General features: G+C 31.2%; 1 protein-coding gene and 1 long non-coding RNA gene across 2 annotated transcripts; one reads left to right on the top strand and one right to left on the bottom strand.

Moving 5' to 3' along the window:
- Positions 1-2,579: 2,579 nt before the first annotated feature.
- Positions 2,580-9,508, bottom strand: LOC141381829 (uncharacterized). Its single transcript, XM_073948895.1, has 5 exons — positions 9,458-9,508; positions 8,224-8,262; positions 6,189-6,633; positions 4,487-4,705; positions 2,580-2,887 (listed from the first exon to the last, which is right to left on the bottom strand). Exons 3-5 carry the CDS (start codon positions 6,630-6,632, stop codon positions 2,660-2,662), a joined length of 891 nt encoding a protein of 296 aa, XP_073804996.1. The 5' UTR covers position 6,633; positions 8,224-8,262; positions 9,458-9,508; the 3' UTR covers positions 2,580-2,659.
- Positions 9,509-9,739: 231 nt separating this feature from the next.
- On the top strand, positions 9,740-13,595 carry LOC141381886 (uncharacterized). Its single transcript, XR_012402776.1, has 4 exons — positions 9,740-9,820; positions 11,811-11,833; positions 12,064-12,140; positions 12,566-13,595. It is a non-coding gene; the product is annotated as an uncharacterized lncRNA (long non-coding RNA).
- Positions 13,596-14,690: the final 1,095 nt, after the last annotated feature.

Below are 14,690 nucleotides of genomic sequence, written 5' to 3'. Positions count from 1 at the left end.
TACTCGCACATTATAGGACACTATATATTACTTTATTCAATGTATGCTAGACTAAAGCAGTCAAATAAGCAATTACATACCTAAAGAATGAAGTACAATCTATATAATTATATACACATAAAAATAAGATTTAATATTTTAAGCCTGATTTTCTGCAAAAATCAACAGATTTTTATGCCTTTTTATGATTATGTATGTGCAAATATTACCAGCCTTTTTTATTTTCACAAAAATGTTTTAATAATAAACACCAGACTGTTTTCACAAAAAATTCATTTTTAATAAATATGAACAGACTTTCCACAAAAATGTATGTAATAAATATCAACAGACTTTTCACAAAATGTATTTTTTTAATAAATACACAGACTATTTACACAATTTTTATTAAAAAACAAATACTGTTATTTTCACAAAAAATATTTATAATAAATAAATATACTCCAGACTATTTTTACAAAAATATTTTTTATAATAAATATGTATAAACAAACTGTTATTTTCATAAAAATGTATTTTTTCAAAAAACACCAGACAATTTTCACAAAAAGCATTTCTATGTTAAATAAATGTATAAATAGACTTTTCTCAAAAATTGTATTTTTAATATATATATATAAATACTGTTTTTTTTTCTCCACAAAATGTAGTTTTATATTAAATAAATATATACACACCTGGCTATTTACACAAAAATATTTATTTATAATAAATATATTTAAACTGTTATTTTCACAAAAAATGTATTTTTAGAATAAAAAAATATAAACACTATTATTTAAACTAAAATGTGTTTTTACAATATATAATAAATAAATAATTAGACTGTTATTTTCACCAACATTTGTTAAACAATAAATATATAATAAATAAATAAATACTGTTATTTTCACCAAAATGTGTTTTACAATAAATAAATAGACTGTTATTTTCACCAAAATGTATTTTACAATAAATATATAATAAATAAATAAATAAATAATTAGACTGTTATTTTCACCAAGATGTGTTTAACAATAAATATATAACAAATAAATAAATAATTAGACTGTTATTTTCACTAAGATGTGTTTAACAATATATAATAAATAAATAAATAGACTGTTATTTTCCCCAAAATGTGTTTTACAATAAATAAATAGACTGTTATTTTCACCAAAATGTATTTTACAATAAATATATAATAAATAAATAAATAATTAGACTGTTATTTTCACTAAGATGTGTTTAACTATAATAAATAAATAAATAGACTGTTATTTTCACCAAAATGTGTTTTACAATAAATAAAGACTTTTATTTTCACCAAAGTGTGTTTTACAATAAATATATAATAAATAAATAATTAGATTGTTAGTTTCACCAAGATGTGTTTGACAATAAATATATAATAAATAAATAATTAGACTGTTATTTTCACCAAAATGTGTTTTACAATAAATATATAATCAATAAATAAATAATTAGACTGTTATTTTTACCAAGATGTGTTTAACAATAAATATATAATAAATAAATAAATAAATAAATAAATAAATAAACAAGACTGTTATTTTCACCAAAATGTGTTTTACAAAAAAATAAATAATAAATAAATAAATACTCTTATTTTTACCAAAATGTACTTCTTAAATATATACAGTAAGGGTAACACTTTACAATAAACTTGTATTAGTTAATGCATATTTTAACATAAATTAACAATGAACAACACATCAGTTTAAAATTATTTAATCTGTTACTGTTAACTAAACAAATCAATGTTTTAGTTTTTGGAGATGTGTTGTTTATTCTTAATTCATTTTAACTGGTGCATAAACAAACCTTAACTGATTCCCCTTTAGGTAACACTTTATAATAACTACACACTATAAATCATTTATTTAGCATTAGCAAATCGTGAACTCATTATCTGTTAAGTATTAACTCTACATTAATAAACGTTAGTAAGCAGTTTATAACTACAGCTACAAATGCTCTATTCTTGACTTTTAAGCACCTATATAATGTGGTTAATAATTGTATTTTCATACTCTATTAATGATTTATTTTTCATTACTAAATTAAGTATCAAATTGTTTACAAACTGTTTTATTTAAGAGTAGTTAAAAAAAAAAACATTTACTAACATATTAGTTAACTATTAGTATATGCCTGAATAATAAGACATATAAATGTTGATTTCAATAGTTTAATAATAATTTACTCATTCTGAATGGTCGTAAAAACCCTCAACTACTCTTAAATACAAACAGTTTGTAAATAATTTGATACTTAATTTAGTAATGAAAAATAAATCATTAACAGAGTATGAAAATATAATCATTAAACACATTATATAGGTGCTTATAAGTCAAGAATGGAGCATTTGTAGCTGCAGTTATAAACTGTTTACTAACACTTATTAATGTATAGTTAATGCTTAACAGATAATGAGTTCACTATTTGCTAATGCTAAATAAATGATTTATAGTGTGTAGTTATTATAAAGTGTTACCCAACTTTATTGTAAAATGATATAAGTGTACTATATTACATACTGAAAGACTAAATATAAATTGACGATTAGGATTGTAAAAACTGAAAACCATGACATGCCCTCTAAACTGGCAGAACTGAGCAATTGGGGAAAGTCATTGAAATCACTTTCAAGGGAAACTCACACTTCATTAAATATCAACCTCTTGATTTCAATGACTTTCCCCAATTGCTCAGTTACTTCTGCAATAAATGGAAGTTGGGAAATAAGCTCATCCCCTGAAAGTTCAAAAAGTTTAGCTGAAGCTTTCAGCTCACTGAAGTCTTCAAGCAGGAGTGTGAGCTCCTCATCGCTTTCATGTAGTCCAATGACTTTGATGTTTTTAGCTGTCTGTCCCTGATCAGCAATCTGGAAAAGAAAAAAAAATTATTCAGGTGTGTTTATAAAAATATATGAAACACTAGCTGTGGATATACTTTATTTACTTGATAAATTAATTCATGAAGTAAAAAAGTATACTTTAAAGTCACTAATCAACCATGTAACTAACTTTCGCAGTCATACATTAGTTAACATTTGAAAGGGATCAAATTTTTTTTTTTTTTTTGAGTTTTAAAACAGTCCGAGGTACTGTTGATGAATAGTTTGAGACAACTTTGATGAACAGGTTTTGATCTATTTTAAATGTTGACTACTGAATGCTTACAAAGAATAGTTCACCTAAAATTTTAAATTTACTCACCCTAAAGTGATTCCAAACCTTTGTATTTTTTTGTTCAGTTAAACACAAAAGATATTCTGAAGAAAGCTGAAAAGCTTTAATCATTGACTTCATTGTATTGATTTTCTTCTACAAATAAAGTAATTTGTTATAGGTTTTCAGCTGTTTTAAAAAAAATCTTTTGTGTTTAACAAAATATAAAAAACTCTTATTTTAAACCACTTCATGGTGAGTACATTTTCATTTTTGGGTGAACTAACCCTTTAAAGCAGTGGTGTCCAAAGTCGGTCCTGGAGGGCCGATGTCCTGCTGATCTTAGCTCCGACTTGCTTCAAAACAACTGCCTGGAAGTTTCTAGCATACCTAGTAAGAGCTTGATTAGCTTGTTCAGGTGTGCTTAACTAGGGTTTGAGCTAAACTCTCCAGGACACTGGCTCTCCAGGACAGAATGTGGACAACCCTACTTTAAAGTAAACATTAAGTTAACACACAAGTTGTTCAGTTTGAACAGTTACATCCCAAAAACATGTTAAAGGGGTGGTCCAGAATGTATGTTTAAGGCTTGGTTGCGTTTATAAGATGCAAAGCAATGTGTGCTCATATTTAATTTAAAAACAACTTCAGGTTTTCCATATATCTTACTTTTATAATAAACAGCTATTCTGCTTACATGAAAACGACTGTCATATTTCCTAGTTCCTACGAAAGGCCCGCCCTCAAGTAACACTGATTGGTGATCTAACATAATGCGCTGCGATTCGTGGATCGACTATGTCACACCCCTACAAGCACCTGCTTTTGTGCAGTGTAAACAGTCAGTCAACCTCATGCCTGCTCTCTAAATGAAAATCTGACAAATGTCTGTAACAAGTGAAAATGGGGTGCGGCTCCTTAAAGAGAGATCACCATTGTGTGTGTGTGTGTGTGTATCTGAACTATCTGTAGATCCGTGTAACACGAAAAGCGCATGTCCACGGGACCGATGTTTCTTTTTCTCTGATGCTCAATTTTAGTTATCAGTTTTCAGTAATATAGAATGACACTAGTGACAGAACAATAAGAACAAGATGTGGGATGATCTCGTTGGCCTTGATGTATTTATTGTAGTACCCAAATTTCGTTCATCGTAGGCTTTGCTAAGCTTACTCTGTAAAATTCAAGGTCTCCCTTTGCATTGAACTTTGAGCATTTTACATTCAGAGATGCTGTTTATGTTCACACAAAACCATTAAAGATAAACTAAAGTTTAAAATATAGTGGACCACTCCTTTAAACACATTGCTCACCTCAATCCTTGTGTAAGCAGAGGAGTTTAATTTCCTCGATCCATCTCTCCTCACGACCGCTTTAAGGTGCGTCACTGTCACTTCTGAGTTCAGCTGAAGCTCCTCCAAGGCCGTGTCCCGCCATAAAGAGACATCAAATGTGTTTTGACCACACTGGAGTACAAAGTCAAGAATCGGCACCTCAGAGCTTTGCACCATGGCCATTCTTGGTACCTGTAGCTGTGAATTAAAAGTTCAATTAACATTTTGTTGTATTTATAGTACACATTTATAGGTTTGTTTAAACACACACACACACACACACACAGACACACACACCTAGTTAAGCCTTTAAATGTCACTTTTAAGTTGAATACTAGTGTCTTGAAGAACATCTAGTCAAACAGTATGTGCTGTCATCACAGCAAAGATAAAAAGAACAGATAAAAGGATTCAAATATTTTTACTACTAAATTTCCATGACTTTTTTTCAAGACTGTCATGTAAATTTTCAGAACCTAATGTTGCATGTAGTGTCTATGTATATGTGATAAACAGGAAAAAATAATGCATGTTCAAATTTATTACAGCATATCATAAAACACACAATTTATTTAATTTAAACTTATTTTTGTATTGTGTGAAATTGATTTAGATAATACTTACACAGCACTAATAATGTGAGAGCATGTTTTTGGCCAATGACAGAAAAGAAGTAAAAAAAAAAAAGCCAACCTAAATTCAAGTATACAGATATTTGTTAAACTAATTTCCAAGACTTTTCTAATACTTTGAGTTTTTCTATTTTTCCAAAAATTTTCCGGCCCTGAAAAATGTCATGTCAAAATTCCATGATAGACCCAGAACCCTGATAGAAATTAGTTATTAGAACTATTATATTTAGAAAAATGTTTTAAAAAACTTTTTCCATCAAAAATTGCGGAAAAAAAACAGGGGGGCTAAAATTTTTGACTTGTGTGTATGTATGCAAGTATGCACACACACACACACATATCAGTGTCATCTCTAGGATTTTTTCCAGTTGTGGCGGCAGACTTTGTTGGGCCTTTTAAACTAATTTACCAACTACCTATTCTATGGCGTAGTTTAATTGTCAAATGTCGTGAGCAGAATTACAAGTCAAGATCGCATTTATGTAATACGAGAGAATCTCTGCTTAGTGCGCCAATTTCCTCTCTATTGGAGACAATCATAAATATTTCTAGCCAATCTAAAAAATGTTGGAGACATACTCGTTACATAAATGCTCTATATCACACTTCAGCAGCATTTACTTAAGAGCGCACAAGAAAGCCTGCGCTTGAACAGTGTATATTTAAGGGTGTGCAAAAAGTTTTGTGCACAAGCAGAGGAAATCGGTGTGCAAGCTATGACATTCGCATGCTAGTATTACATAAAAGCAATCTCGACTTTTGTTATTGAAATAACATCATAGGTTGTTGATCTGTGCAATAGGTCTGCTGCCACAGCTGGAAAAAATGCTAGAAGAAACACTGTATATGTATGTTTGTGTGTGTGTATATATATAATATCTAATAATATATTTACATATACACACACACACACACACACACATCAAAACATTGGCTGAATGATTCACAATTTGAAAACGTTTTATCATATGTTCGAATTTAATTTATTTTAGCTATAAATTTAGCCCAAGTTTAAAAACACTTTTTGCAACATTATTGAATAAACTCACATTTTTAATGGTCCCTTTGAGGGTGAGGTACCCCCCTCTTGTATAGAGGTCATGTTCCCCCCCTGTCAGATGGATTGAGGGGGGATGCAGTATTTGAAGGGCGGCGTTGGTAACAGACTCGGCCAGGTCAAGAGGAGCAGTTCTAAAAATTGTACTTTTTGCACTAATAAATAAACGATCTTGACCATATTTACAGCTAGTAGTGTAGTTTTTAATTACATAGGTCAACCCTTCCTGAAATGGTGCTTCAGGGGAGTTCCATGGTACCATGTAGGTTTTTTCATTGTTCGCAACAACACTTAAATGAACAATTCTTTGAGCACCTTTGCAAATTTGACCATCTTTGATTGAAAAATCTACACTACTAGCTGTAGTCCTATGGCCGATGCACTGCACAATAATGGGCTCAGCACGGAAGTACGGGAAACAGGATTTTGAAGCCATTCTGTTGGTGAAACAAAAGAACAGAAAAACAGAATTTAGTCAAATGAGGTTGCCATCGCTACTTGTCAAACTTGTTAACTGAACCAAAAACATGAAAACCTTTCAATAACGAAAAATGTTCTTGCTAATGAAATTAGCAAACAAAACTTTTTACTTAAGAAAAAAACACTTTAATTACAGTAATTATTCATCTAAATATTCATCATTATTTGTTGTAAGACTGATTTACTTTTGCTTGGCTTTACAGCTGACAGTACGTGCACAGCCGAAAGAGTGAGAGAAACACTAAATAAATATATCTCTGATGTAAATAACTCAGATTAACTTTTCTAAATACTCAAGAGAATAAAAAATTACATCTAAGGTGGCTGCAAAACATTTGTACAACATTAGAAATGATTAATTAACTCATTTGCCTGAATTGAATTGGGGTGTCTAATTTTAATTCTCGCAATTATAATTATTAAAGACATTGTCTGTATTATTCTATTTTCTGTCATTTATTTCTCATTTGTTGTAAAAAAAATTATTTGATTATGTTGACATATTACATATTTTATACATATCTAACACTCTTTTAATACTGCAATACTGTACAAAAAATGTCAGCAACAGATTTTACCTGCCACATGGCACCTGAATACAATAAAAGTAAACAGACAGTGATTTTAACTTCAACCCATTGACAGGAAACAATTTATAAGAGTGTCATAATAACTAAAAAATATTGTTAAAAATTAAATTATGTTTTGTTTCTCGCATATCCATTTATGTGATGTGGATAAAGGGTGTTTAAATCCAGCTTCTACCGCTAGTATATTTCAAACCTAAAACTTTGTCAAAGCACTAATAAATGCATTATTAGCATTTATTATGAGAAATTTTGAATAATATGGGGATCCCAATCCCAGTGATTCACTCTTAAATATTTTACCAATTTTATTAATCTTAATTTCTATAGAATTTTTTTACGATGTAAATTATGCAACAGCAGTATATCATACACTACTGATCACAAGTTTGGGGTAAGTACGATTTTTAAATATTTTGAAAAAAGCTTATCCTGCTCATCAAAACTGCATTTATTTTATCAAACACAGTACAAATTGTAAAATGTTACTGCAGTATAATATAACAGTTCAAAAGTAGTTTATAATTTAATTAATTTATTCCGGTGATTTTAAAGATTCGGCTTTATTACTCTAGTCTCTAAGATATCACTCAAATATTAATATTAATGGTATTAGTTTCAGTTTAATAGTAATAGTTTCATTTAAAACTGCATACAATAACAAAGCAGTTATTTAAATCTTTTAAAATAAATATTTAACTTTTTTTTATTTTTTACATTAATTAAATGTTATTGGTGAACAGAATAATTGACTGTCAGAAAAACTGACCCCAAACTTGGAACCGGTAATGTTAATGAAGAGAACAAAAAGCCTAATAACACTAATAACACCACTACATACTCAAAATTATAATAAAAGATAAATCATTGGAGGTTTACGTTCTGTTTCTTTTAGATGCAACTAATAAATAAGAAATATGTAACAAATTAACACAACTGAACAGAGAAAACAGAATTCACCTCAAATACAAGCAAGCAGCACACGACTCAGCAACAATTCTGGAGAATAAAAACAAAAATAGGTCATGAAAACATTGATCAAAACCAAACACACACACAAAATACGGATAATATTATTCTGTATATATAATATTATCTAATATTATAATATTATATTAAGATACGGTAACTTAATATAAGATGCGAAAGCGATTACGCCAGGAACAGTTGTGGAGATTTATATATATACATATATATTAAAGGCTCTGAAAAAGACTAAACGGGACTTCAGCGCTTGACGGGAGGGGGGGGGCGTGTCTAAAGATGGGTCTAACGCGTCCATCATATCAGCACCAGCCAATGAAATAAGTAGGCAATCGTCTACCGTCTGAGCAGGGGTATTTGCATAAAGCGATCTCATTGGCTGACGCTTCCGTAGGCGTTTGAAATGTTGAAACTTCTTTAAACCAAAGAGCTTAAACTCTGCTTAGAGCAACGCCACTGAAGCGTTAACGCTTTCCATTTACTTTGAAAAAGTGAGGTCAAGCATTGGCGAACTGAATTGTGAATCTGTCGGCGCCGTCATCCAATCATACCCCTGCTCAGACAGTAGCCGGTTGCGGACTAATTTCATTTGCTGACGCTGCCCCAACTTCAGACAAGCCCTCACGAGTCAAGCGTTAACGCTGAAGCCCCGTGTGAATGGGGCGTCAGCCCCGAGCTCCTTAAGTTACGTTACCTGCATCTCGCAGCTGCTGCTGCCAGTCAGAGACTAGATAATATAACTACATTAATAAAGCTTAACATTTAATTTATAAACATGACAACTATGTGAAGAATTACCATGTGGATGGTCTTCTAAAAAGTTTAGAAACGAAAAAGAAATTACCTCAAAAACAGCGCCACTCAACGGAGTCTAACGTTCACTTTTCGGTCTTAACTGAATTAACGTTACTCAAACGTTGCTCACGAAAATAAATGAATTCTGGTCAAATTGAACTGACTAACGTTATCACACACATCAAGTCAAACATTCAAAAGATGTTATAATGTAGAGAAAATAACGTCAAGGACAGTAACGTTATTTCCATTCGCCTTAACGGCCATCTGAAGCAATTAGTCGACCGTTAAAACTTTTAATCGCTTAAATAACGTACAACCGAAAGGCAAGTGTAATCACAAAGACATCAAAAACTTCCCATATTCAATTTTATAACCGACTAGGCTACAAATAGCAGAAAAAAACAGAAATTACCTCAGAAGCAAACCACACTCGACACACCACAACGAACACCTACGCGGGAATGAAACCGACGATAAGCTATCAGCAGTCGTCGTCAAGCCAGTGACGTCAAGGTAGTAACCATCAGCCAATAGGATTTGAAGCGGCGGGACTAAATAATAAAAAATAAATCTACAGTGTTATAGATCAACTAAATAACTTACTAATTACTATATGAATAAAATAGCCTAGTTTAAAATTATTATTTTTAATATTTTATGTAATTATTATTACGACTGGCGGTCATCATCAGTTGTTTACCACGTGATTAAATCTATCCAATGACATTGATGAAGGCTATGAACCGTTGTTCATTTCACTCCGTTGCTCCGGAAGGTAAACATTCATTCATTCATTTCAAAATATATATCTCTCTCTCTCTGTTTCTTTCCGAGAATTCTTAAAAAATAAAGGCAAGTTAAAATTGTCGTCAGTTTAGGAGTGTAACGTGTAACTGGTACATAACATTCAGTCATTTGTCTGAGGCTTGTTCCCGTTTTTAAACTCTTAACGGTTGACGGCCGTAAATGTCGTTGTTTTTGAAGCCATTTAACTTAACCGACAGCCCGTAAAGTAAACTCCACTTTACCAATTTTATTTTGAGCGCAGTTATAGTACAACTTAGGGATAATAATGCGTGTAAATAAGAGGTGTTTCACTTTTTATAAATTCACTTCTAATAGAAAGACTGTAAGCCATTGCTTACTGTAAGTTAACTGTTCATTAAACACCTTCAAATTCAGCTACTCTGGTGCCCATTGAAAATATTATTTCATTAAAAAAAAAACGATACATTTTAAGCACACTTGGTGCACTTCCATAATGTACTTAAACCTTTTGGGGTGACAAATTTTGCTTAATGTACTAAAAGTTAATTTTGACAAAAAAAAAAAAAAAACATATACCACATTTAGTACAACTGAAACCACCTTTTATGCACTTTAAAACAAAACATACTTTTATATTTTTAAAAACTATTTAAAAATAAGAATAATATGCAATAACAACTTTTTTTTACTTCATTATAGACACAGTCCAAAAAAAAAAAATAAAAAAAAACAATCAAGAAACATTTAATATATAATTACCTTACAGACCTTACCTTTCATCTTCCTGATGTTCCTCCTCTAAATGTCATTTTAGACATCTTTGTCTAAAGTAGAAAATAAACAGAATTGATCTCGAACTTCTAAACTCCTGGCTTGAAAACAAAGATGCCACCCATATGTCCATTTCATGAAAATGTTTAAAAGGCATTAGTAGTCCCAGACTTTTACCACAAATTATTGAGTATTTTAATCTATTTACTTACGATTGCTAGGTTGTCCTTTCATTTAGGCTGTTGAGATGAGTTCAGGTAAACACTGGTGGAACAGACCCTTCTTTTTGTTCCTGATTCCAGTCAGTCAATATTCTCGAAAGACAATACAGTGAGAAAGATTCCCAGCACACACTTCTTTTATTGGATATAAAACTGGAGACATGTAGACTTGTTTTTGTAAATTATCATCTTCTAGTTTATTTTAGTTATGCATGTAAATGTAAAAGAAGAAAAACATGCTAACATTCAGAATAAAAGATGAGTCAACAGACTAATATCCACATTCCTTAAAAAATAAAATAAATTAAGATTTGTTACCTGAAAGTCAGGTTGATTTTAATAATCTTTATTCTCTCTTCCAGGGAAAATTTATGAAAGTATGAATTCTCTTCATTTAAAAAAATGCCCTGCTGCACCATGGCATCATATGCGTACTTTGCTCAAAATGGGTTTGCTCCAGTTTATTCAGAAAATGAACTTAAACGGATTGTACAATTGAAAAAATCAGAAATGTATTGATTAACAGTGTATTCTTTAAAAATAATTAAATGCATGTATATTTCCGATTACCATCTTTTGGACGTTTTAACAGTTTTATGAGGCAATAATTAAATTTTTATCAGATCCAAGAAATAGCCAACATTGTATAAAAAATTAACAACAACACCATCAACAATAGTGATTTTATTTATATTTATTTATCATTTATAACACTCAAACTACTTTAGTGTGATAATTTCATTATATGTCACATTATGATTTTAGTGTGCATTTTTTTAACAGGGATAACACAGTTTGGTACACTTGGATAATCTTAAGTTTTACTTATGCCCCCTTATTTTGGCACCATTTCAAACATCAAATAGGCATTGTGACACAAGATTCAAATGTTTCTTCTTGTTAATGTGGCATAGATCACGATAACCGATACCATGCCTGCGATGCCTCTCTTGTTTATATGTTAACAGTAGACTAACATAACTTTGTTCTTTTCTCTCTTTTCAGCTGAGATTGCCATTTTGATTGTTGTAAGTTATATTGCATTCTATCTACATTACTGACATGCTATCAGAAAGTTCACCTTCAAAAACTTTAATTATTTATTAACTTTTCACTTTTTCCAAACTTTTAAATCTTTTTTAAACACAAATTAACATATTTTGAAGAATGTTGATAACTGATAGCATCTACTTCTATAATTCACTCACATTTTGCAGTATTAAATTTGTCTTTTCTTGTTTTTTTTTTTTTTCAACAGACGCTGAATAATATACAAAGGCACTTTTAAGAGCCATCCAGACCTGGAGTTGCTGAAGTCTCAGCATCTTTTGCCATGTAAGTAAATTTCCTCAGTGATAGTCTTTCACATGACCTTGTTTATATTTAGATTAATCAAAGCCTTCAATTAAATTAATATTCTTAATTCTTAAATGATTATGTATGATTATGTTTTTATATGCAAATACATCAGATTAATTCAACTAATAATTTTTTTACTGTTTGTTTTTGTTTGTCCTGACTTTCCCTGTCCTTTTTTGTCCTATCCTTTCAATACTTTTATATCACCTTTCTCTTAAAACTTTTATGCTTAATCCTCAACCTTTTGCACATTCCTTCCTTTTCTTTAACCAATGAACCAATAACTGGCTTGGCATTCCCAAACGCTGCTGCTCTGCTTGCTGCTTTGCTTGCTTGCAACCCAAATGCACTCAAACTGCTATCTACCAATGAACATTTACCACCCAAATGCACACAAGCAGCTTGCTAACGCATCTTCTAAAAGAAGAGCCAGGCCCCAGAAAAAACAGACTCAAAAATACAAGCCCAAAACAAATACAACCCAAAAACAAATACAACCCAAAATACTCAATCCCAATACAAACAAAAACGTAAATCTCCATCAAAGGCAAAGAAAAGTGAACTGCAGCTCCAGAAAAGGTGAAGGAGAGACTGCTGACTGCGGCTGTGTACACAGTTGCCTCACCACCTTCAAGAAGCAACCTCTTCAAGAAAGACAATTATTTACCACTAATACATCTTCTGCAGCACTCACTTGATACCTTGCTGTTTAGAACTACATAAGTACAGATTTATTTGTTGATTTGTCACGTTTAACTGCATAATTTATCAATTATTATTAAGTTAATACATTTTTAAATAATTAAGTTAATTTTTCTAGTAATTATTTTTCTAGAATTTTTTTGCAATACATTTTACTGACATTTTATCTATCAGATAGTTTGGGTTACATTATCTGTGTAACATTAGCATATAAAGTATTTTGATTTATGTGATCTTGTAATATATTTGAACATTTAAGTTTCTGTCTAATTGACTGCATACTACTAATTTAATTCAGATCTTATATTTTTTGTTTATGTAATATTTAATCATATTTCATTTGTGTAATTACTTTCATAATATATATTACTTTTCAGCATTTTGTCATTTACTTTCCTGTGTGTATTATTTCACAATATTTTAAGTGAAATCATATATTAAGCCTATTTTGGATTAAAACAATTAAAGTAAAGTACTGTTTGGTTTCTGTAACATTTTGTCATTTATAATACTTATCAGAGGAAAATATATTTAGACAATTTATAAAATACAAGTTGTGTAAACGTTGTAATTCTCTGCAATATATAATTTAAGTATATTTCTGCATATGTTGTATTCCCAGTGTTATCTGAGTTGAAGTATAAAAACTGTATTGTAATATTAAATTAATTGATTTTCCTGGTCTGATTGATTAATTTCTAATTCATTAAAAAGTTAGCCTTGTTTTCTAACATTTGCTGTTAAACTACTGTTACCGTCATGCCAAAAAAAGGAAAGAGAAGCGAAGCACAGAAACAGCGCAGGAATGCAGAGGCCTTGTCAGACAGCAGAAGCAACAGTTCTGTGTTAGGTATGTCTGTCAGGAGCGCTTATGTGCACACAGTCGCAGCATCTCACTGTCAAAGTGATAGAAGGTATGATGAGTACTCCAATGGTCGTCAGTGTACTTGCAATGCTTTAATGTTTCTTGCTGTGCATAATGAGTGTAATGAACTCAAGAGTTTGGGGTTGGATGACATTTTACAGAAGGGTGATGCTTTGTACACTAGTGCCAAACGCACACTGCAGAACAAGGGGCAGTTTGTGGACAATTTTCTCAATTTTGACGAGCTTCCTACTGTTATCGAAACAAGCTTACAGTGCTACAACATCCTTAAACATCCCCAGAAGTTTGGATTTCTCAGAGACAGACCAGCTCTTGGGGAATATGAAAACCTTGAGAACACCCTCCAGTGTCTCAGAACTGATGTAAGTGATGCACTGATGCTCTGTGGAGGCTGGTGTATTGCTGTGTTTAGAGATCGGTCAGGAAGGTTTGGTTATTTTGATTCGCACTGCAGAGCTCCAGATGGCATGGTTGCTGATGAGGGTACAGGTACTGCTGTGATGCTAACATTCTTTTGTTTAGAGGATATGATTGAGAGACTGTTACTGCTGTTTCAAGGGTGCTTAAGACTGAGCAATTGTGAACAGTTTGAACTGCTTCCTTTGTCATTTTCAAACATAACTGCAGAAAGTTGTGTAAGCAGTAAAGCTTCACTGAACAACATTGTAGAGCCATGTGTTATTTCCGGATCCTCTGACAACATTCCCTCTGTTAATCAGCAATGTAGGTCTTTTGACAACATTTCACTGGATTCATCTGTTTCACCATCGCCATTTTATTGTCACGATTCACAATTAACAGACGAAAATAAGATATCAAAGAAGCTGAATAAGACTCAAAGAGAGAGAGCATACCAAAAACAACACAATAATACAGCTAATCAAAAAGAAATTATAAATTACAAAGCAAGTGAAGAATACAGGGAAAAACATAAGCAA

Source organism: Danio rerio, chromosome 4 (genome assembly GCF_049306965.1).
Source record: "Danio rerio strain Tuebingen ecotype United States chromosome 4, GRCz12tu, whole genome shotgun sequence".
Classification (NCBI taxonomy): Eukaryota; Metazoa; Chordata; class Actinopteri; order Cypriniformes; family Danionidae; genus Danio; species Danio rerio.
This window is presented reverse-complemented; position numbering and strand designations above follow the sequence as displayed.

What these genes read in the sequence shown, in the direction of transcription:
- LOC141381829 (XM_073948895.1), bottom strand. Translation starts at nt 6,632, where the DNA reads ATGGCTTCAAAATCCTGTTTCCCGTACTTCCGTGCTGAGCCCATTATT. An exon ending in TCAAAGGGACCATTAAAAAT is followed by an intron (nt 4,706 to 6,188) that starts GTGAGTTTATTC and finishes TTTAATTCACAG; the next exon opens with CTACAGGTACCAAGAATGGC. An exon ending in CTGCTTACACAAGGATTGAG is followed by an intron (nt 2,888 to 4,486) that starts GTGAGCAATGTG and finishes TTTCTTTTCCAG; the next exon opens with ATTGCTGATCAGGGACAGAC.